General features: G+C 36.9%; 1 protein-coding gene across 3 annotated transcripts in view; it reads right to left on the bottom strand.

Annotated features, from left to right (window-relative positions):
* LOC149948793 (octopamine receptor beta-2R-like) overlaps positions 1 to 23937 on the bottom strand; it is a 91385-nt gene that overhangs the window by 61926 nt on the left and 5522 nt on the right. For all 3 annotated transcript variants that reach the window (XM_090173929.1, XM_090173930.1, XM_090173931.1), the window contains exons 2-4: positions 21423 to 21641; positions 21025 to 21357; positions 20553 to 20939 (exon numbers count right to left, since the gene is read on the bottom strand). In XM_090173929.1, coding sequence (XP_090030055.1) covers positions 20645 to 20939; positions 21025 to 21357; positions 21423 to 21641 — 847 coding nt within the window. In that variant the 3' untranslated portion in view covers positions 20553 to 20644. The remainder of the gene's footprint in view (positions 1 to 20552; positions 20940 to 21024; positions 21358 to 21422; positions 21642 to 23937) is intronic.

The following is a 23937-nucleotide window of genomic DNA, read 5'->3' as shown; positions in this document are numbered from 1 at the left end:
GATTGCGTTTAAAAAAAAGAACTCTTTGTATATATAAAAATTTCGCGCATTTAGGCTTGACATTATAAATGTTAATTTAGGTAAACATATCCTACAAGCTTCGATCTTAAACTTTGATGTTAGCAAAGGTTCTAAGAAACTAGAAGATCCGAATTGTTAAGAAACATGCCGTGAAAGGTCAAAGTACCATACAAATATATATCCCAACAAAAGCTAGTAATAATAGCTCATTTTTTTATTTTTAATCTAACCTTGAAAAGAAAATAAACACGAACCAGAGATCCAGCCAGCCATTCTTGGTGAGGCTATAACGTTTGTTTTCAAATGGTTTTCGTATTCAAAAGTAAAAGCGAATTATTGTGGACCCAGCTGGGCTATCGTGCGATATACACAACATTTTTTTTTAATAGCTCTTTCACCTTGGAGCTCAAATGTAAATTTCCCATTTATATTTCATTCATATAAAATAACCTTGAAAATTAAGCTCCGAAAAAATATACCGCTTTTAAATTGGTTTTCAAAAAACCATACTCAATACTGCACGCGCGATATTTTTAATTCATAAATAAGCATATTTGACCCCTGCTCGACCTCTTATTTACTTTCCCGCGAGGTATCTCGGCTTTACGTACAAGTTGGAAGTGAAGGGGAAGTTTTTGGCGGGTTTTTAGCGATACACACACGCAGGAAGAAAGGAGGCAATTAGTTAAAATCTGCATTCGGCCGGAATAGTAAAACGACGAAAAGGGAAAGTGGAACGCTATTTTCCGTCTCCAGGGGGAGCGGCGAAGGTATATATTTTCCCAATCGTCCTTCTTTGGCGTTTTTTATGGCTAAGATTAGAATTAAAAGGATTTTGGTGGCCTTTTTATTGATATAATCGAGTAGGCGTAATCCATGCAGATAAAATCGCCGGGATGAGCTTAGCGAAGCAGCGCCTTTCGGCGGAAAAATAAGGTCTTACACACTCTCTTTCGTTTATACTTGTAAATGGGGCAAATTGCAAGGGAGAAACTAGTAATGTGGTTTTTTCTTCGCTGCTTTTATTACTCTCTTTTCCCTTTTGGGGGCGCCTCGGAGGTGGATTAACGTAGAAATTCCAATCAAATTATTATCTTTTTTTGGGGTTTCCAAAGTTTGTAATGATTGTTCTAATACTTGACCAAAGAATGTATGTATTTATATTTACGCTAAGAATATATTTATTTTTATTTACACCAAGAATATATTTATTTATGTTTACGCCAATAATATATTTATTTATATTTACACCAAGAATATTTTTATTTATGTTTACGCCAAGAATATATTTATATATATTTACGCCAAGAATATATTTATTTATATTTACGCCAAGAATATATTTGATTAAACTTACGCCAAGAATATATTTATTTATATTTGCGCCAATAATAAATTTATTTATATTTATGCCAAGAATATATTTATATTTACGCCAAGAATATATTTATTTATATTTACGCCAAGAATATATTTATTTATATTTATGCCAAGAATATATTTATTTATATTTATGCATAGAATATATTTATATATATTTACGCCAAGAATATATTTATTTATATTTACGCCAAGAATATATTTATTTATATTTAAGCCAAGAATATATTTATTTATATTTACGCCAAGAATATATATATTTATATTTACGCCCAGAATATATTTAAACTGCGAAGATATTTAGCGTTTTCCCCAATGCATCTCAAGTCGGTCTACCAGTTTTACGCTCCATTACAATTTAAAGGGGAATTGTCACCAAAACCAAAATTTACGAGATTTTTTAACAGAATGATAGGAAATATATTAATGATTATGTCCCTGAAATTTTATAGTTATTGGAAAAGTATTTAAAAAGTTACGCTACTTTTTCCACAACCTACATCAAACGGCTCAAAAAATTTCAGAAATCGCGGTTGAACCTACGTGCAGCGCCAAAAGAATGGAGCGGCCAAAATTTTAGGAAGTGCGGCGTGTAAGGCATTTTAAAACACGATAAACTACAATCTACGAGTATAACTCGGTTTGAAAGCCAAGGAGAATGTCGTAGCAGCAGACGACAGTTCCTACCGAGAAACGTTAAAACCGGGGAAAATAATATTTAGTTCACGAGATGGCGCTGCAGGTAGGGTCAACCAAGCGGTGCGGAGATTCTCGAGTCGGGGGATAAAACTCGAAATTTGGTTGCTAATAATAAATCAAATACTGGAAATATTGAAATGAAACTTTTAGTATAACCATTTTCGGACGTCTTCTATCCATTTAAATTGTTTTTAACCAATTTTAGAGTGGTGACAATTCCCCTTTAACCAAGTCAGCTCATTATCTCATTGGTTCCATAAAACTGACGTCTTCTGATGCGACTGAAACCCTTACGGTGACGTTCTCACTGTTTCGTGCAGGCGGTAAGCTAGACCATGGTGCCCGTCTCAAAATAGTTGTTCATTCTAAGTATAAATACATACATATTTGGTTGGGCCTTGTGGCCCGGATTTTAAATAAATTATATCAGGTTTTGCCGTAATCTTTTTCGTTAGTCGCAAATTAATTCATTAGAAGCGTATGCCCTTCAGTGTCGGGAAAAGTGACGGAAACTTCCCTACTCGTTTCGAAACTAATAATTATCTCTCTTACAGATAGATATTTAATTTCTTTCGTACATTATAGCTTGTTAAGGAAATTAGTACTAGCTATAGCTTTCCAACGATTTCCTTTACCCTTAATTTAATTTGAAATTTTAGGCGTATAATAATAATAATGATGATAGAAGGTACTTTAAATTCAGACCCTTTAAAGAGAGAATATAATTTTAATCGAGGGGAATGTAAAATTCCACGCATTCCTTTATATTTGCCAAGATTAGCACTGGAAAATACCTGTTTCGCGTGTTTCCAAAGAGATACGGTAACCGTCCAATTCAAAAATATTATCAGCAAAGAAGGTTCTTGAATTGTCTCCACTTAGAAAACCAACCGTATCGTACGTTGGTTTGCTATTATTATTTCTCTTAATATTGTTGCTAGGCCTCCCGATTTCTTGGTAAATTCTTAGTATTCAGCATCTCGGGTTTAAATAGCGTTGATGAGGTGAGAATCAAAAGGGGGGGGGGGCAACAACGTTAGTGTAGCCTTCTGCCGTAGAGATAATGACGTCAAGGGCATACCGAGCATTCTTGCGCGCCGCGAATGACGTTACTGAAGATTTTTGTTTCGTTACGTAGGAATTTTTTTTTTACTAATGGTTGATAATCGCGACGTGTCAAGGCGTAGCGGTAAAGGATGTAGTTATTTTAGCGTAATTTACGTCGGCCGTCAACAGATGGCGGTCGCCGGCAATAATCAATAAAGGGTGAGAGAGAGACAAGTACGTGCGTCTACGGAAGGACATTTCCTTCAATTTGACAGTTGGCCAAAGCGGAGAATAGCTTACGTTCTCTGTCCTTGTCCAATTCCAGCGCAACCGTATATCTAACGTATTGTCAAGCGGCACTGTCTTCTTTAAGTGAATTCTTGAAACGTCAAAGAAAAAAATGAGGGAGAGAGAGAGAGAGAAAGAGAGAGAGAGAGAGAGAGAGAGAGAAAGAGAGAGAGAGAGAGAGAGAGAGAGAGAGAGAGAGAAAGAGAGAGAGAGAGAGAGAGAGAGAGTCCTAAATGACGATCCGGACGCGGCCTTCTTTTCCGCTCTCACGGACAAGTCGTTACTTTCATTTTATTGGAGCGATTTACACCTATCGATCTTTCCGCTGGCTGGAAGAAGAATTTCGAACGCCCTCGCCACCATTAGAAAACTTATTTCAAAAATCCACTCGCCGCCGTCACCGACAAATCGAACGGCTCATTTTATCATAAGTAACATAAACTATATAATACCATAAGTGTATAATATTATTTCATAAGTGTGACACTTGCTATTCTTCACACGCAAATATTTTACTGAGACAGACTGCATTACGGGCTTCGTCGAGGTTTTGCGTCCGCTTGCTCCCGAATCACACGTAGCCTTATTTGACAGCGCCTCGCTATGGGAAGATATTCTTTGTCGTTACTAGCTCTCAGTTAAATATTCCCCTTAGTGACAAACTTATGGAACAATATTATAGACTTATTTTATGACTAGAGATAAATATTAAATGGATTCGTTAATGAAATAAAAAAACGTAATGAAATAAGTTCCCCCCCCCCCCACCCAATGTTTCATCGCATTGTCGGAAATAGACGTTGAACCTGTATCATGTCAGGATTCAGACCGCAGTTGGTCATCGCATATATGCATAAGTCACATAATATATGTATGAAAACTCCAATTTGGATTTTATTAAATTATAGTGTGTATCCTTAATGACCATATAAATTATTACTATAGGCATAAGTAACATAATAAACTTAAGTATGACACAAAACGAATTCGGTATAGTCGGTCGTGGAGTGATTGCGAAATAGGAAGTTTCCGAACAGGAAACTCGGTTCTTCCTAATCTTTCCGTTGGCAAAATAGCTGGTTAGTTTGATGGCGAGAAATATGAGCGTACACGCGTTTAGGTTTGAAATTCGAAAATAACTAACTTTTGAAATGGGGCCAATTTTTATAATAGTTATTTTTATCTTCCGATTCAATAATTCATCATTATTTTCCAAAAGTAAGCGTTATTTACACTTTTAAAAGCATTTCAATTTTCAATAGGCCTTGGCTGGTCCGTCGAAAAGGCTGCCCGCGGACCGTCGCCGATTTTCCGGGCATCCTCCAAATACTAGGAGCAGTTCGCGGAGAGTTGTCAGTCCGTCGGTACGTAATGGTTTACGTTGTCATTGGCGAAACAGACTATCATTAAAAAAATTCATTGGATGAATAGGAAGTGTCATATTTATGCTATTATGTTACTTATGTTATAAATATGGACTGAGAATAGAGCTCTACTAATATTTAGGTCTGTCTTGAAAATAAATTAAAATCTTTTAATAAAAAATATCTCAATCTTGAAATTTAGAAATATGGGCACCCCCCTTCTGTGTAAATATTACATTTATAGTAGCCTAAATTAGCTTACAATTTAAGCAATGGTTCAATAAAGAAGGAAATTATATTTATGTGCCAAATAAAACACACTGCGTACTAACAAACAACCGTGACAATAGTGTGGCCCGTCACGTGTTCGTTCAAAATGGCTGCGCTCACATTTTAGCGCGCGATAAAAGTAGTGAGGAATTTAATAAAATGTAATTCGGAACGCCGCTCGCGAGCTCCAGATAAAATGAACGTGCCTTCATTCTAAATTTAGAGAAGCTTATTAAGGTTCACGAAATTGTGTAGCGCCTTCCCCGGCCGTGGTCCCCCTCAGGGCGCCGTTAACGTGTCAAGGGCAGCCCCGTTTACAACACAAAGAGACGAATGACAAATGTATCGAATTCTAAGCTTATAAACAATCTAGTTTTGAAAATCCAATAAAAAACTAATATTTTAGACAGAACCTTAATGGCTCTACGCACTAATAGGTTGTTAAAACAATTACCACTGTAATATTTGGTCGGTTTATTTTCTACCCCTAAAAAATAAATTGAATTTCAAATGTATTTTAAATATACAAGTGATAGTTATACCATTGAAAATATTTTATCCGATTTTATTTTAGACCAAATACATGTAATGAAGATTAAAAATTGCAAAAACCACTTCTTGTACAATAAAAAGTTTATTTAAATCTTTAAAATTTTTAAATCTTTAAAAATTTTAAAGATTTAAATAAACTTTTTATTGTAAAAGAAGTGGTTTTTGCCGTAAGTTACTTCTAACAAATACATGTAATTAAATTTTTAATTTTGAATAGATCATCGGAATTTACCATATTTTTTTCAAATTTTATTGAAGAGATTATATAAAAAATATTTTGAAAGTACTAGAGAAATATTACCATTGCAAATATTTTGTCCGATTTTATTGAAGCGATGTAAAATTTTAATTTAATTTTCATATACCGGTGAAAAGTTAAAATTGCAAATATTTTGTTTGTTTCTTCTTTAAGCATAAATATTTATAATGTAATTTTTAATATACCAATGAAACAATACAGTTGAAAATATTTTGTTTTATTTTATTTTGGAATTGATAAAATGTAAATTAAATATTTTTCGAATATACCAGTGAAACGATACAATTCGATATATTTTCTAAACATATATATTTAAAATGCAATTTAAATTTAGTTTGAATAAATCAATGATAAATAAAAAATCTTGTTTAAAGCAAAGCGATTCATCAAATTTATTGCAAAAAAATACCCGCCACGTCTAGTAAAGCTTTGTGAAAGTTTAGACGTTCAACGCGAGATACTTAATCCCGTTTATTTATTTCTTTAGACCATTATTAAACATCAAAAGTCAAAATTTCAGTCAGAGATTCCAACAGTAGACCGGTTTCGCCCTTTTGGGGCTCATCAGTACTGTGTAGGAACTCTGGCTATCCTCGGAAATCTGCCGATATCAGTAAAACTAATAGGGCACTCTGATTGTTTATCATTATTAAACAATCGTTTAAAATGGGACATCTTGTTCTAGCGCATCTCGCAATTCGTGTTTTCAAGGTCAGCTGTCATCCAAGCAGACCGATATTTTTTCCGCGTCAAAGAGAGGCATCCCCCCCCCCCCCCGAGTACGGGGCTGTGAAAGGTCGTCTTCATATTATCTCTCTTTCTCCCCCTCCTATATAATATAACCCCCCGACGTCCTTTGGAAGCGAGACCCGCACACGATCTATTCACCGTGCCTTTTCTTGGCTAGGAAATCACTCCTTCTCACTGGTTTTCTCCCTCGGAAGATGTCCCTCTCGAATCCCTCTCGTGACACGACAACTATGAAAACGGCAAGCCTATTAATATTACCTTTACACCTACGCCTCAATCTCCTAACCCTGTCTTCACTCGCATCATCTTCATCTCAGAGCGGATAGATGGTCCCAGATACGGGGCTTAAATTAAGTTCTTAACCCTCTTCAACTTCCCCTCCTCTCCTCGCCGACGATGTTCTATTAATATAAACTAAAAGAACGTGTCTTTAAGGGTTTTTTCTTGTTTTATAATCCGCTCTAGTTTATTTTCCAACAATGTAAGAGTAATGAAATCTTGATTTATTCTTTTACTCTTTTTTTGCGGGTGATAGTTTTTCCTATGTTTATTTTATTCAGTTCTATTTTGGTTGGCTCAACCGCGAAAGCGTTTATTTATACTGTCGGGAGAAGGACTATGTTGCCACGAGGAAAAAGTCACCGGAAGACGTCGCTTTTCGGGAACCATTGAAAAACCAGGCTGATTTTCACTTTTTAAAGGTAAGGAGCTTACTGTTAGAGTCATTCTTCCTAAATATAAATAAATGCTTCCTTGGCTCTACTAACTGCACTCTGGGAGATTGCCTTCGTTTTAGCAAGGACGTATTGAGGTGAACGGATAATATGTGAGCAGTACCCTATTCGCCTCATGATTCCCGTAAGAGAAACCACGCCCCTCCGACTTTCCTCGGGTTATCTTCTCGTCTTTCTTCCAGTCAGTACCGGATTTACCGAAGGTGGGGCCTAGGCAGATGTAAGGAAACTTTTCCGCCGTTAATGACCGAGCCTTTTTTTCAGGAAAATTTCCGTATTTTTCCGAAAAAATAAAAAAAGTTTTCATTCCATGATTAGTCTAATATTGTTTCCAAATTTAAATAAAGAGGCATTTTCACCTAATTTTTTCGAATCTAAAAGTAAAACTAAACCTCTAGACTAGCTTTAAACTGATTAACAATGTAAGACTATTAATGTTTTGTAGAATGTTTACTGTTATTAGACATTTTACATCGATAAAAAGTTTAAAAAATTAAAAACCCTTAAAAAGTAATTTATGTTTCAATTTGTATTTTTCCGATTTGCGGAAAATTTTCTGAAATATTTTTCGAATTTTATTTTCTCCGGAAAATTAACAACACTACCAAACTCGCTTGTCCCTAAGAAAAATCAACTGATTTCTTCAGTGTGTGGGGGGGGGGCTTCTGTTGGTGGGGGCCCATAGGCCTGGGCCTAGTAGGCCTAGTAGGCCTAGTCCTTAATCCGGCACTGCTTCCAGTAAGGGGGGAAGAAACTCCGGTATACCAAGAATCATGAAAACAGACAATATATTCTCTTTTAACCTAATTGCATTCTTGGTTTTTACTACAGATGTACACGTATTTCAGGAGTTAATTTGCGAAACTACGGTTGCGAAAAGAAAAAAGTGTATCACGGATTGGTCGCTTCTTGTTTCGCTTCTCGCGTGGTAGCTGAAAGGGTTTATTATGATTATTTTTTTAGCAAGTTTGGCCCGGGGTGGGTTTTCCTTTTTTTTGGCAACTCGCGGAATTTGTTAGGAGTGTATACGTGTATTTTGAAAGCTCGCGCATTTGGCCCATTGTCAAAACAATATCGGGATTAGGGGTACTTTTATTCCGTTTAAAAAAAAGATAGAGGGAGGTACGAACGTTTATTTTCAAAGTCGACGGTATGCTCTCTATCATTTCTCTTTTCGAGCGGCTCGCCTTTAGTCCCGGAGATAAAGGAGGTAGGCGAAATATAGGTCATCCCGCGCCTGTAGATGTGTTCCACCCGCATTGCACCAACGCCGATATACCCAGGGCCGACCAGAGAAGAGTTTTGGGAGCCGTGTTGGCAACCTTTTCCCAAGTTTCTCCGCTGCAACGTATACTTATTTTAAGTAAATAACGGCTCTCCCGGGGCCTGGAATTATTGTTTTACAGGGGACAGGGTCTGGATCAGCTACTGCGTAAGCTGACATAATTTAAACGCTTAGTTCTGGGATGCGGATACATTAAGGGGGTGAAAATTCCCGAACACTTACCGTTACCGCTTGAACAGCTAGAAATTTTCAAATTTCAGACGTGGGCAGCCTAATAAATGCTTTGAAATACCTTAACTGAGCTATTACCATACCTCTAATTATCGCGGCAGATTTTCGTCTCGATTTGGTTGACGGTTTTTTTGACGTCATTATGTTAACAAACAACAACGTGAGAGGGGAGCGCTCGCAGAGGGGATTTTTTTTCCATCGTAGGCGGGGCCAAAGCCGTCAGAGTGATCTTACCATACGCGATACGGCAGGATAAGCATTCCAAGTAGAGGTATGGATTCCTGCCGAAAGTCGATCGTTGATTTCACCGGTAGTTATAATTGTAACACCCGCGATTAGTTATCAGCCACGTAATGATTTATAGCGATTGAAAACAATTAGCGTAGGGTAATAGGAAGTGTTATACTTATATTATTATGTTCCTTTTGGTTTCATCGGTTCTAGCACTGTTTAATTTATTCTATTAAAATACTCAACTTAAAATATTTTATTTTATTTTAATTTATTCTATTTTAATACCCAACTTAAAATATTTTATTTTATTTTATTTTAATTTATTCTATTTAATTATTTTACTTAAAATATTTCAGTTTAAATTATTACCTTTAAATATTCGGCTTTAGTTTATTCCATTTAATTATTCAATTTAAATGATTCTACTATAAAATTATTCCATTTAAATGATTCTACTATAAAATTATTCAATATAAATGATTCTACTATAAAATTATTCAATTTAAATGATTCTACTATAAAATTATTCAATTTAAATGATTCTACTATAAAATTATTCAATTTAAATGATTCTACTATAAAATTATTCAATTTAAATGATTCTACTATAAAATTATTCAATTTAAATGATTCTACTATAAAATTATTCAATTTAAATGATTCTACTATAAAATTATTCAATTTAAATGATTCTACTATAAAATTATTCAATTTAAATATTATACTAAAATTTATTCTATTTAAATATTCGATTCAAATATATTTTTTAATTTAATATAGTTAAAATATTTTACTATAAATATTCCTTTTAAAATATATTACTTTAAATATTCGTTTTAAAATATATTACTTTAAATATTCGTTTTAAAATATTTTACTTTCAATTATTACTTTAAATATTAGTTTTAAAATATTTTACTTTCAATTATTACTTTAAATATTAGTTTTAAAATATTTTACTTTCAATTATTACTTTAAATATTTTACTTTCAATTATTACTTTAAATATTTTACTTTCAATTATTTCATTTAAATATTTTACTTTCAATTATTACGTTTAAATATTCGGCTATAAAAATAATCCATTGAAATATTGGATTTTAATTTATTGAATTTAAATTTATTGATTTAAACTATTCGAAATTAGTTCAATATCGTTCATAGAATCGAAAACAAATGAGCTGTCAATTTGAGTATAAAATATTCCTTATTAAAATTATACAAGGTTGTAATTAGTAAAATTTTGTAAAGTGGAACCGGTAGGCACCAAGTAGAAAAAGAATCGATACGTAACGCGAGTCAGTCAAATCAGTTGTTTTCTTGGACGTAAATGCTTCTCTCTGCCCAATACGCGTTTTAAAATTTTTTAATTCCGAATGTTTTTGAAGGCTGTCATCTATTATAAAGAATTATTGACGTTTGTGCCGAAGCAAACCAGCTCGCGTTTTACAATGGCTCATTTGCGTTCGTGGCGTTGTTTTTTTAATGACGCTAGTGGCAGTTTTACCAATTTTCCAATCCATTTTTGGCGTACGGGTAGACGCTGGATCGAAAGGTATTATCGGAGTTCTTACTAGGCTGTTACCAGGCCGAGGCGTTTGACTCGTAACTGACTGGTTTCCGTTCGGTGTTCGTTTTCACTGTTTTTTATTATCGTTTGAAATTACACACCTATCAGGAGGCCACACCGTTAATACGCCAGTCAAGGTTGTTCGCGATAAACCACCTTTTTCTTTCCTTTACACTCTTACTTTTCTTTAACGTTTTGATCCCCGCCCTTATCCCCCAAAAATTTCTTTGTTTCAGAAATATATTTACGATAACACCCCCGCCTAATTTTAATTCTTTTCCTTCAGATTAACGCTCTTTTATTTCAAAATTATACCGAAAGCGGCTCGCTACGGGCAAAAAATATTAACGCGATTGTGCTTTTGGTAATGGCAAAAGTACATAACACGAGATAAGTATCTATCTCCATAGTAATCGGCTAGGCTAATAGCCAGGTAAATTTATTCGACAAAGAAATTAATTGGCTGAACCAATTCGGAGTAGTTAACCCCAATTTCAAATAGTTCAAAAATAGTTTAATCCTAAGCACAAGTTTAAGAACCAGTCATACCATTGAAATTTTTTAAACGACTAGTGGAGTAGATTGCGCAAAAACAATAGGATAAGAATTAAATAATTAAATAGTATTTAAATAAAAAGAAACAAGAAAAACCATTTTTTTAGGATATGCATTCACACCGTTGAAATTCTTGGAAATAAATATCACAGTTTGATAATTTATGTTTCAAGGTTTTGGATTCAATTTGTTTTTTTCAAAATTTTATATATCTATAGCATCGGAAAATTTTAATATTTTACATCATTAGATGGAGTTGAGTCTGAGCAGGTACGTGTTTAATTTTAATGAATATTTCTTTCTTTTAAACTTCAGGTAAAGGTAAATCAGCTTAATTTTACGTTTTCAAATTATTCGGTCTGTCAATTTGATAAAGCGACCATGCTTTCAAGTTTTCGAATAAATCGTTTTTTGCGTAGGTTTGGTCTTTAAACGGCGAGTTGTAGGCGTAATCTTAATACAGTGACACGTAGCCCGTTAACGCGTTGACGTATTTTCATTCATACGGGGAAAAAGAAAAACGTGTAGAGCCATTATGATTTTTATCATATTCATTATGGAACGTTGAGAGATTATACGGTTGGACGGTTCAAAGGGGGGTTAGCATTCGGAAAGGTAACATTTGATGTGGGTCTATATTAGGGCATATTCACACGAACCGACATTTTTGGACAAATTTGTTGCTGAGCACAGCTTTCGACTCAAAACACGTTAAATTTAATAATAATTATAATCAGCTAGGCTAATATCCAAGGCACCACCTTAGGTTTAGAATTTTCTTACCTTTAAATCAGGTGGCCGGATTTCAATGCGTAAAGGAGGGTGGTGGCAAGCACTTCATGCCACGCGAGCCAACAGCACAATTGGTGGATCCTAAAACTCATTTTGCGGGAATAAAAGCGGGTAAATATGCCTGCTTTACCTCACAATGTAAAGGTACTGTCACGCGCCAAAACGTAATTTTTAAATCGGTACATTTTTGGAGATTTCGAGAGGTAACCAACAAAGGAAACTACTCTTAATTCTTAAGAAAAGCTATCTATACTACAAAAAAATAAGTCAATTTAAAAATAATAAATAATAATAATAATAATCAGCTAGGCCAATACCCAAGGCACCACCTTAGGCCCAAGTTATCTAGCGGCTTTTAATGCCTCAAACAGGTGGCCGGGTTACAACGCGTAGGAGGGAGGTGGCAAGACTTACACGCCACGCGATTCAACGGCTCCCTACATTAATAAAGGTATGTTATATTCATATTATGATTTAGTTTTGTTCATTCAAAAGGATTATTAGATTTTAATATTCGGATCTAAGCCTCGGTCACAAAATCTTGCAGTTACATCCTTTCTCCTTTCATACGGATCAAGATTGTTTCGCGTCTCCTGTTGGCCAACAAGGTTTTGCAAAACGTTAGCTTTAAAAATAAGTCTTAAAAACAGATTCTGTCGTGTACAAACGAAGCTATATTTTGACACATGGCGGTTTGCCTAAATACTTGTTTATCTGGTATTCAAATAAACTCAAAGGCCTAGCATATTCTGTTAGAATGTGATAAACTCAAGAGCCTATTTGCCACCAATTTCCGTTAGAAGGTGAAGGCTATACTGAACTTGAAGTGTGACTCGTTATTGGCAAAATTTCACTTAGGTTGAAGTTTGACTTATTAAAAGGTTGTTAATCATCTTTTAAAGAGAGAAGTTGTTAATTTAAAAATGGGTGCTCTTGACGTAACCGGTTTCCCTCCCCTTGACGTTTCACCCTTTTAAACAAACAAAAGCTCGTGTTCAGTTTGGGAAATACCCCGTCCGGTATACGGTATTAAATTCTTACGACCCCGCTGCCGCTGCGTTGATGGAAGTCTGTTTCTATTAAAAAGAAAAATAGTACTCTCACAATTTGCTTTTCGGCAGCGGCGGTGGTGGGCATTTTTAAAAATATATTTATCAGCTCCAAAGTTGCTCATTCTTATTTCGAAAAAATAACGCTCACACTCTATCAGAGCGTTTCTTATAATATAACCCCCCTATATTTTGTAGTCATTAATGCTAGCTCATATAATATATCTCGTTTGTTTGTCTTGTCAAATAGCAGGGTTATTTCTATTGCTAATTTTTGCTTAAATTATAGCTTTTTCGCTCACATTTCTCACCAACCCTTAAAACGTATCCCAGTTCGTTGAATATATTGAAAACAATAAACTAATTTTACAATTGTCAACTTTACAACTAAGAAAATAAGTGGTAGAAGTAGAAAAATCAATTAAAATTTAGTCGAAATGAACATTTGTCACAGCATGTTTTTTTATTTATTAATATGTTATCGAGAAATAGGCTCATCTGGTATTTATCTATCCTTGATCATCTCTCTCATTAATAGCAAGACAAAGATGTGGCTATCAGTGGCGTAGCTGTGAACTCAGAGGCCCCCCCGCAAAAAACTCTATGCGGCCCCCTTTTTAATTTTTTTATGGTTAGCGGGGCCCCCCCGAAGCTCGAGGCCCCTCGAGGCCCCCCCGCACCGCGGGCCCTGCGGACCATCAGCTACGCCACTGGTGGCTATACTGACTCGGTTTCGTTTACCGCTCATTTTTACTCCAAACGCTATTAAGGGCTCCAAAATGAGCGGAGCCCGCCCAAAACGGCTTGACAATACGCGCTCGCTGGCACTCGGCTGGAGAGAAAAACTAAGTCACTCTTTCTCTGTGTTATTACGCAAGAAGACCAAAGCTTAATTAGAGTCGTATCCGTTTACAGTTAAACAATCCGTGAAATCACACATAAACTCCGCTCGTATCGAGTTGCGGAACACATTTCATCCGATAAAAACCAATTGTATAACAAGCCTTTTTCGTTTCATACAGACTGCGTAGTGTTAAAAATGTCAATAATGATATTTGAAATTAAAAGAGTTTTTATAGTGTACGAAAAATCGTTGTTTTTTTTCTAAGTAATTACTAGAACTAATTATGATATTGTACATATGGCTAAAAACATCACTAAGCGCAACGGCCGCCTAGTGCGTTTGCAGCGGCTATCTTGGTATTTATCTTATTAGCGCTCTGTTAACGACACCTTAATTCCGCAAGTAGCCAGTAAGTGGAAGCTCATCTAAGCTTAATTCATTTTCTACGCTTCTCTAAAGGGCCAACGAATCGTTTGAAAGCGCTTTGGATTAAATAAAGTGACTCCTCCCATTACAGCCCTATTGCCTAGTAATCACTCTTGAAACTACTGAAGGTCAATGCATTCCTTGGTCCTTTAAGGAAAATCACTACGTTGAGGCGATCCACGGACATCCTGGTCGAAATTTCCCCCGGCGGTAAGAAAAAAAGTACGAAATACGTCACTGGCGTAGGAAGACGTCAGTTTTAGGGAACCAATGAGATACTGAGCTAATTTGATTAGGGGAAAGGAGAGCGTAAGTAGGTTCGGTGTCTACTGGGGATGCTAGAGCATCCATCCTTATTCCACCGGTCATCCCATTGCTGCGTACTTTGAAGAGTTTGATGGCTTACAGTAGGGTTCTCCGGCTGCCTATGGCTGTTGGTCAGCCATCCGGGCTATGGGTGCTTGCGCAGGCCATAATGATGAAACTACTGGTGATTTAGGATGACTTTATATCCCAGGTGCACGGGTATATCAAATACTGATTCAATGTTAGAGCGTGATGGTGGTGGGAGCAACGTAAAAAAATGGTCTCAACACGGTTACTCTTCCTAGGTATAAATATATGCATTCTTGGTTCTACTAATTGCACTCTGAGAGATTGACTTCGTTTCAGCAAGAATGTATTAAGATGAACAGAGAATATGTAAGCAGTACCTGTTCACCTATTTATTCTCGGAAGAGAAACCATCTTGATTCTACTTTGAAAAATCGTCTACTAACACGACTTGTTATTAATTATATAAGTTGATTTTCTTTAACATGGGGTAGTAACTAATTTAAAAGCAATAATTCTTCGTGGTATTTTTATTTTTAAAAACATTTATAAAAAATACCATGAAGTAGCCGTCGACGTAAATTTTTTTTGCTTTTAAATTAGTTACTACCCCATGGTAACGTAACTAGCACCTAGGAGCAACAAACACAGCACCCACGCAAGGAGAGCGCAACCCGTCAAAAGTCACGCATTTTCTTGCGTACATTTTTCATTGGTTAAACGCTTTATCACCTGCTGCCGTTGGAACGATAAAATTCGGAAATTGTCGTCCCTATTTCCGTAAAACGTTCAGCGTAAAAGCTCGTCCTATGAAATTTGTACACAACACTGCGTTAGCGTGTTTAGTCGCTAGCTGCTTTCTTCTTGTGTTTGTTGCTCCTAGCTAGCACTATAGTTCGCAATAGCTAATGTAAAAATTGGTAATTAGGATGCATTTTCTATTTCCAAATTATGTCTAAATTTCGGTTCATATTTATGCTATTTTGGTTAATTAATTATCAAAAATAATATATATATTCTCCTATTTCTTTAACCGCTTATATTCCGAGATGGTTATAACGTATGATTCGATTTCAACTTGAAATTTATTGGTGCCGTGCCAAATGTCTTAGTAAAGAAAATAAAAAGAGAGTGCCAGAACAGGGCGAGATTATCTAGTTTCCGATTATTGCATCGTCGTTTGTCTTCAAACGTTATAATTTCGCGGCCGCGCTCACAACGACGAAGAAATTGAATGTGTTTATTCGAGCCATACGCTCTGCCATTCATCGACGATAGTTAGTTCGAGAAAGACGTTCGATTTCATTCGCGTTGGATTTCATTTTCCTATCGTTTTTTACTTCAAAATAATTGGATAATCGGCGAATATGGATATATCTAAAATGGACGTTTTAATAATTCGTAAGCTATAATGACAATTTTGGTGAGTGAAAAAGAAATTTCTTTAAAATCACGAGTTTTGATCTATCGGAACATGCGGTAGTCGTACTGGGCTGAAGCCAGACATTTTGGCTGGTGGCCGTGATATCCGAGAAGCGAGTTTTAATGGCAAAAATCTTTAATTGACGTTAAAAGCTTTACTCTAAAAATAACTAACGTGTTTATACGTTTACTTTAGAAATACCTAAATCGATTAGGCTTAAGACCTTTTGCCTAGAAGATTGTTATAGAGAATGGGACGTCGAGGTGGTACTATATACTTTATAGTTGTTTACGAGCGGCAGAATCACAGCAAATCAGAATGTACATGCCGTCGTCGATTAGATTTAAATTTTTTTTTCCGTAGCTTTACTCCTAACCGCCATTTCGCTATGGAAAACAGCATGGGTGACGTCATTCAAATTAATATATACATGACTCAATCGATTAGATTTAATAGTTTTTGATTATAAGATAATTAGTAGTATTACTTCGTAGCCAAACTCCTAGCCGCCATTTTGGGTGGTAATTTTTTCGCTATGGTGACGTCATTCAAATCAAAATATACATGCCTTAATCGATTAGATTTAATACTTTTTGCCTATAAGATAATTAGTAGTATTACTTCGTAGCTTTACTCCTAGCCGCCATTTTTGGGTGGTAAGCTATGGTGACGTCATTCAAATAAAAATATACGTGCCTCAATCGATTAGATTTAATACTTTTAGCCTATAAGATAATTAGTAGTATTACTTCGTAGCTTTACTCCTAGCAGCCATTTCGCGTGACAGTTTCTTCTCTATGGAAAAAATTCGTAGTGACGTCATGTGACGTCGCAGGGGTAGTATACTTTGTTTACGAGTGGCAGAATTACTATAAATCAGAATAAACATTCTTATAAGTATTACGAATGTTATATTCTGCCCATAAATGTCCCAGAACAGAAGTCATCAACTATCCAAAACAATAACCACGCCCCCCTCTCCGCGGAACGGTGCGCGACTTCAAATTAGAGCATTACTTAACCTTAACGAGAAATGCGCCCCCGCTATCTTTATTGGCGTACGCTGAGGAACCATTACGAAATAAGTGAAAGCCCATAACGACCACCACACGGCGCTGCTATCGAGCGAACGAAGGGCAACACACGACCCGCAAAAGCCAGAGTTGATTTAGAGAAAAGCGGCAAAGCGCGGAGAGAATGCGAATTTGCGTTTAGTTTCGAAGGTACGCTCCGAGGTAGGTTTACCCACCTAGCCACGTTATAACCTGGCCGGGTAAATCTCAGTTGGGAACGCTTATGTCGGGTCTCGGAAACGCAATCGATAGCCGGAAAAAAAGCGTCGGCCAAATCTATTTTTAACCCCCTTTTTGAGCCCCCGCGAGCGTCCTCAACCGTGTACCGCCGCAACGCGCACCCAACGTCTTTGCCCCTGAACACTTGGCCAAATTCGAGAATATATATTTAAAGGAATATCCGTTTCATATAACGAAATCAAATGGTATCAGAAAAATCGCTTGGGGGACAAACTTTCAGTTGCATCATAAGTGATATAACCTATTAGTATGATTTTTTGTAATCTTACATTGACCATATAAATCATAACGTCTGGTAACTTTCTGGGAAATCTAATGGTAAATGATATATTTTTGGGAGTCTGAACTTTCAGTTGCATCATAAAAAACCAAAACAATAGTATGTCATTTCCTATTCTTCCAACGCTAATTTTTTAATGATAGTCTGAATCGTTTATGTCTCCATCTGACTAAACTGATAGTAATTTTATCCAAGAAGGAAATAAAAAATTTCCTGTACGAAAACTAAGGCAACCGTTCTGTGACAGACTATCATATAAATCATTCAGTGTCATACTTATGGCTGTTCTCACGTTACTTATGGTTGCATATATTGATTCGAAAAGTTAACTCCTCTTTCTTAACTGTTTGGATGGCATACTAGGCTGCAACAGCAACGGAAATCGAAGCCAGATCTGATCCCCGACATACCTATTTCCCGAATGCTTTTAGCACACTCCAAGCTGTCAGGAGCCATACCCAGGACCGATTTCTTTCATTGATTCCCTGCAAAAGTCTGACTCGTAAACTGGCCCGAGATAGGATCCTATTGAAAGCGAAAGGCTATCGATGGATATTGAATTGGAAACTGGCCAACTTCTAGTCTAATTATTATTGTGACTTATTGATCGTGCATTCATTATTATGGAAAACATCATTATTGTCCAACACGATAGGCAAAAACTGAGTTGCTCTGTTAGCCAGGTTTTTAAGAATGACTGGTCTTACGACCGAGGCTTAGATTATTATGGTTATATCCCATACAACCGAATTCCCATTCGACCTAATAAATATATAGCCAATATATTTATAAAAATAGCACGAAAGTTGGCGGGGTCCCATTCAACTGAATTAAGTAATATCTGATTTGGTAGGTTAGGTTAGGTTAAGTTGGATTAATATCGGATTGGGCAATACTAGGTGCGTTTGGCTAGGTACTGTTCTCTAGGTTGCATTATGACGGCCCATCGTGATAGCAAGAATGGGGTTGGGGTGGCGCCGCGTGCCCCCAACGCTCGAGCGCCAATTCTTAGAATACATTGCACTTTTTGTAAGTCAAACCGATACTAAAGACATGGCAAAGGGTATAGTATAGGCTATAGTTCTGGTTGAGCTGGGGTAAGGTTAGGTTAGGTTAGGTTAACATCCGTCAAAATGGTAAGATTCGGCCGGAAGAGAATTCGCATGTATGAGTTTTCCAATATGACCTAATTTCCATTTGACCGAATGTATAGTAGTTGTATGTACTGTATCTTTTATATATCTATATCAAAATGTATATATTTATATAAAAATGTATCCCTAAAATTATATTGAATGAAAACAGCGCAAAACGCGTTTTCGGTCGAATTGGATTCGGCTCAATGGTACATTCGGACGAATGGGATTCGGTCCAACGGTATACAATTGATACAAATAGTTAAATCAAGAATGTATTTATTTATACCTAGGGAGAATGTCTATGGCGAGACGGTTTTTAGCCTTTCTCTCAATCCACCCGTTGGTCCCCCCCAGTACGCTCCTCCACTTAAAATAAAACGAATAGTCCCGGTATTTTATTGGCTGCTTAAAATTTACGTCACCTAACGCGATGGTAATGAAACGCCGGTGACGTTTTGTCTTTCACCCCGCGCGAGACGGGGGAAAGGCGTTCAACGTGCCCGGCGATTGTCGCAACATAATCATTCTTCCTAAATATAAATAAATACATTCTTGGTTAAATCTAAAAATTTTCGTACACAACCTTTAGATTTGAAAAATACTGATTAACAATATTAATATTGTCCACAATTATGTAAACTAACATATTTTATAGTAGTTATTTTATTTAAATTAGGTTAATTTTCGTTGAGACTGTCCAAAATTGTTAACCTAAAGAATATTCGTAAAAAATTCAGCATTTTTTTTTAATCCTTTTCTACTGAACTAGAGATTGTAGTTCCGTTCTAGTTTATGCAAGCTAGGAGCAACAAACACAAGGAGAACGCAGCTAGCCTTTAAACACGCTAACGAAGGGTTGTGTACGAATTTCATTGGACGAGCGTCACGAGCCTTTACGATGAACGTTTTACGGGCGGGGGGGAAGACAATTTCCGAATTTTCCCCTTCCGACGGCAGCAGGTGCTAAAGCGTCTAGCCAATGAAAAATGTACGCGAGAAAATCCACGACTTTTGATGGGATGCGTTCTCCTTGTGTGGCGTGTTGTGTTTGTTGCTCCTAGATGCGAGACACTTTCCGGTATTATCCGTATTATTATGGATAAACAACTTCAAATGAACTCTCATTATGTTTAATCTGCATATATAATAATAAAGTAGGCAATTTGCCTTTGTTCCTTAGTTTACAGTTCCTAAGTTTACGTAGGCGATTATTTTTATTAGTCTAAATCTGAATATTTTAAGAGGGTCTGCAATCAAACGAAAGCATTATAGTTTAGGATAGCAGCAAGCCTCGCGTTTTCAGCTGAAATCATCTCTGACATCATCTCGTCTTTCAGCCGTCTGAGATATAATGTCTGTCTGGAGTCACTATTTTTATATCACTTTCTAAGGTCCGGATATAGATCAATATCGAATGGCTGAGTAAATGTTTGATGGAAGGATAGATTTTCTTTGGCGCTTTTTACTCGGGTATAATAGAACTATATAAAGGGCTATTTATAAGCCTTTCCGGGTAATCGAGCGGGGGATTTGCTTCTTAAGAAAAAAGACGCGTTAATTTGCATTAACGGTATTTGAATTACCACAGCGGTGGGCCCCAGTCCCTATCAGATTTGAGGCGCGTAATGAGCTTTTCCATAGCTTAACCCGCTTAGCGACACTAGAGGGCAGACAGAGCGCCGAAAACTATTAACGGTAATTAGTGAGCACTTACCTATTCCAAGTTGATCAAGTGTCGATGGGTTTTTGCAATTCCCCGTTTCGCGTATTGATAGGTTTCATAGTTTGCGTCTCTCGCGTACGTATTTACAAGTCTCTCGCGTACTTGTTCTCGACCAGTCCGATGTCTTGCGTGGAACGATAAGCGCAACTAAATTGTATGGCCGGGTTGCTTCGATTGCCTTTGGTCAGACACGAGAAGACGGAGCAGCAACAGAAGACCGTTTGCAGGGTCTCCTTGAATGCTTCGCGAAATTCCCTGTTGAAGTAGGCGTAGATGACCGGGTTCAACGAAGAGTTAAAGTAACCGATCCAGAAAACCATCTCGACCACGAAAATGGGCGTCGGACACGCGTCGCCGCACATGGCCGTTGAGACGTACCTGAAAAACGCGTCCCAAACGTTAATACGAGGCGATTGACAGCGCTAAGATTGATTGGCTTATAGAAAACGGAGAAGGGACTCACCAAAGGAAGAAGGGCAGCCAGCAGAGGATGAAGCAGCCCATGATGATGCCCAGAGTTTTGGCGGCCTTGTGCTCGCGCCTCATCTTGTTGATGCTGCGTTTGGAAGGAGTTGACTGGTCGCTGTCGTGGTCGTCGCAGTGGGAGTTGCGATGCAATGGGTCGTGGATGGTGTTGCCCGCCCCAGCCGAGTGATCCATGCTGTTCCTGGCGCTGGGTGGGTAAATAGGAGGACCCATCTGCGACTTGAACAGCATTTTCTCTTGGCGCGTCGCTTCCAAGTAGATTTTCCAATAGGTGAAGATCATAAAACCGCACGGAATCCAAAAGGAAACGCTAAAGATAAAGAAAGGATATTATCGATTCAGTTTCGGCGTTTCGCCGTTAGTTACGTTTCGTACCTGGAAGATATGACTGCGTAAGGTTTGTTGACGACGAAATCGCACAATTCCGGGTGCAATTCTCGGTCCCTGAGATGCTGTTCGGTGGTGTACCAACCCAGGAAGATCGGGATGAAAGATATGAGCCCGGAGGACACCCACACCACCGTCAACATTATTGCTACCGTGCGACCGGTAATCTTGATGGGATATTCCAGCGGTTTCATGATGGCGTAGTACCTAACAAAGAAAAACCAACCGTACGTTAATACAAATACAATGTAATCTCTTAACGCTATACTAAAACGGGATTCTTAGGGGCTAAGGAGTTTCGCTGAACGGTTGCAATATCTCGTGTCTTCATATTCTATTTGTTCGTTGAGTAATATCGTCCATTCTCCAGTCCTTTGTTCGATGTGGAATCCGTTCGGGATACATAAGCGCCACGCCATTATGCGCTCCCCGGCTAGCTTTGTTACCAGGATTAAGGAACCTTCATTAGGATCCATAAAGGCTTAATTCGCATCCAAGGATTATTTACTTAATTCATCATCAGTCCGGCGAGCTTACATATACCGACTTTAATCATATTATTCCGTAGATCATCTTGTCATTATTAACTAAATATCTCGGCATGCGTAGCCCCAACTACCCCGAGGATACTATCCTTAGAATTTAATTCTAAGAATAATTTACAAAACGAAATATAATATTTATTTTAGATCTTTATAACCAGAAAAGAAAATAAAGTGTTTAAAATAGGCAGTGTACCTAACCTTTGACATTTAAACATATTCTTCTTTCGTGTTATCAGATGTACATAATATATATTATGAGATAAGTAATCATATGCCTATCCTGGTAATGCTTTTCGCACGATCCTGTCGATTTTTGAAAAGACATTTCGGATGAAAAAATAGTGTAGGGCTAAATACGTCGTTTAGTTATTTTCTAAACTTACAGAAGAAAAATATGATTTAAGTAAATAATAATTAGCTAGGCTAATACCCAAGGCACCACTTTAGGCCCAAGTAATCGAGTGACTTTTAAATATCCCCAAGAGGGTGTAATTTGTACATTTTATATCCTCAGGCGGAGTAATACAGAATGAATTTTTTTTATCCGTGATGCGGTGCACATTTGAAAAAAGCCTCGAGCCTGCATTTTAAAGGCATACACTTCTGGTATTATTTAACATTTTTAGGAAATTAAAACCTTGGTGCTTTCTCATTTCGCGGGAAGCAATTATAGAAATGGTAAAAACCCAGACGAATGTTTGTAAAGAGACGGATGAGGTCTGCACGAGAGATGAAAAACTGGCTTTCTTTACAACATTTATTACGCTAAGACTCGAAAATTTCAATTTCGCGTTCATATTAAAAAGTCTTTTTGTGGACGATGACGTATTGTCTGAAATATTAACGTACTACGGGTACACGTGTGGGCTGTTAGTTTCAAACGCAGTTCTACTGCCCCCCCTCCCTTCCGTTCGTGTTAAATCTTAATAAATAAACGACACGTTGCTGATAAAAACATCACGTTTTATTACGTGATATAAAAATAATTATTTACGTGATTCGTACGGATTTTTGAAAGAATTCGATTTAAATGGCTCGATTTCGATACGCGACAGTGGCTATTGTGACAGTCGTAATATGATAAACATTGAATGAGTAATATTTAAACAATCGTTTAGCTCCAGATAGGGATTTTCAACCTTGACAAACATTCCCTCATCCTTTTTTTGCTCGCCCGTTCCAAGGTTTTTCGTGAACGCGATGCAATTCGAGCTGCTCTTTTATTTAGCATTGATCGTACAAGTCTTTTAAGTATAAGTTCCCTGGCAGCCGAGGGAACTCGTCCATAAGGCTACCCACGCCGCTATTACACGTTTTTACCCACAATCGCTATTGACGACTAAAGCCTATTAGTTTCATGTACAGAGTAGTTCGCCGCCGCTGTTTTTACTAGGACTAAAACGTCACGACGGCCAGCGTCGACGCGAGGCAATCCCTGTTAAGGGGGAAGAATACAGTAAAAGCCTCTTTTTCGTTCAAGCTGAACGTTTCTGTTTTAACAATTACATCATTGAATTATATTTTTCTTATTAGGCTGAAACTTCCTCTAGTGCTTAAAATAATTTTGATAATTCTAATATTAATAGTTAACGAGATATAAGGTTCTAGCTAAAGGGTAGTTTGGGCATTTGCCCAACTTGTTTAGCTACGGGGGTCCGAATTATAACGTAATAAATTAATTAATTTTAAATTTCATATTGTGAAAATTATTTTAGGCCCTAAACATGAGGCTGTTATACACTTAAATATTAATTTTATAAGTTAAAATACAAAATTAAAAGAGTTTAGCTTGAAATAGCGCGAAAGTAGACAATGGCCACTGTAGTCTTCCCCCTTAAGCCTATTAAAATATTTGTGCGTCAATGCTCTCCGCCGCACCGTGCCGTTTTTTGCCCTATTGGAAACCAGCGTTTAGGCTAAATATTATTTTTTTTGCTATACAAAATGAACTGGTTCTT

This window comes from Leiobunum rupestre, chromosome 4 (genome assembly GCF_980474605.1).
Source record: "Leiobunum rupestre chromosome 4, qqLeiRupe1.1.hap1, whole genome shotgun sequence".
Classification (NCBI taxonomy): domain Eukaryota; kingdom Metazoa; phylum Arthropoda; class Arachnida; order Opiliones; family Sclerosomatidae; genus Leiobunum; species Leiobunum rupestre.
The sequence above is the reverse complement of the archived record's forward strand: the minus strand, read 5'-3'. Positions and strand labels throughout refer to the sequence as shown.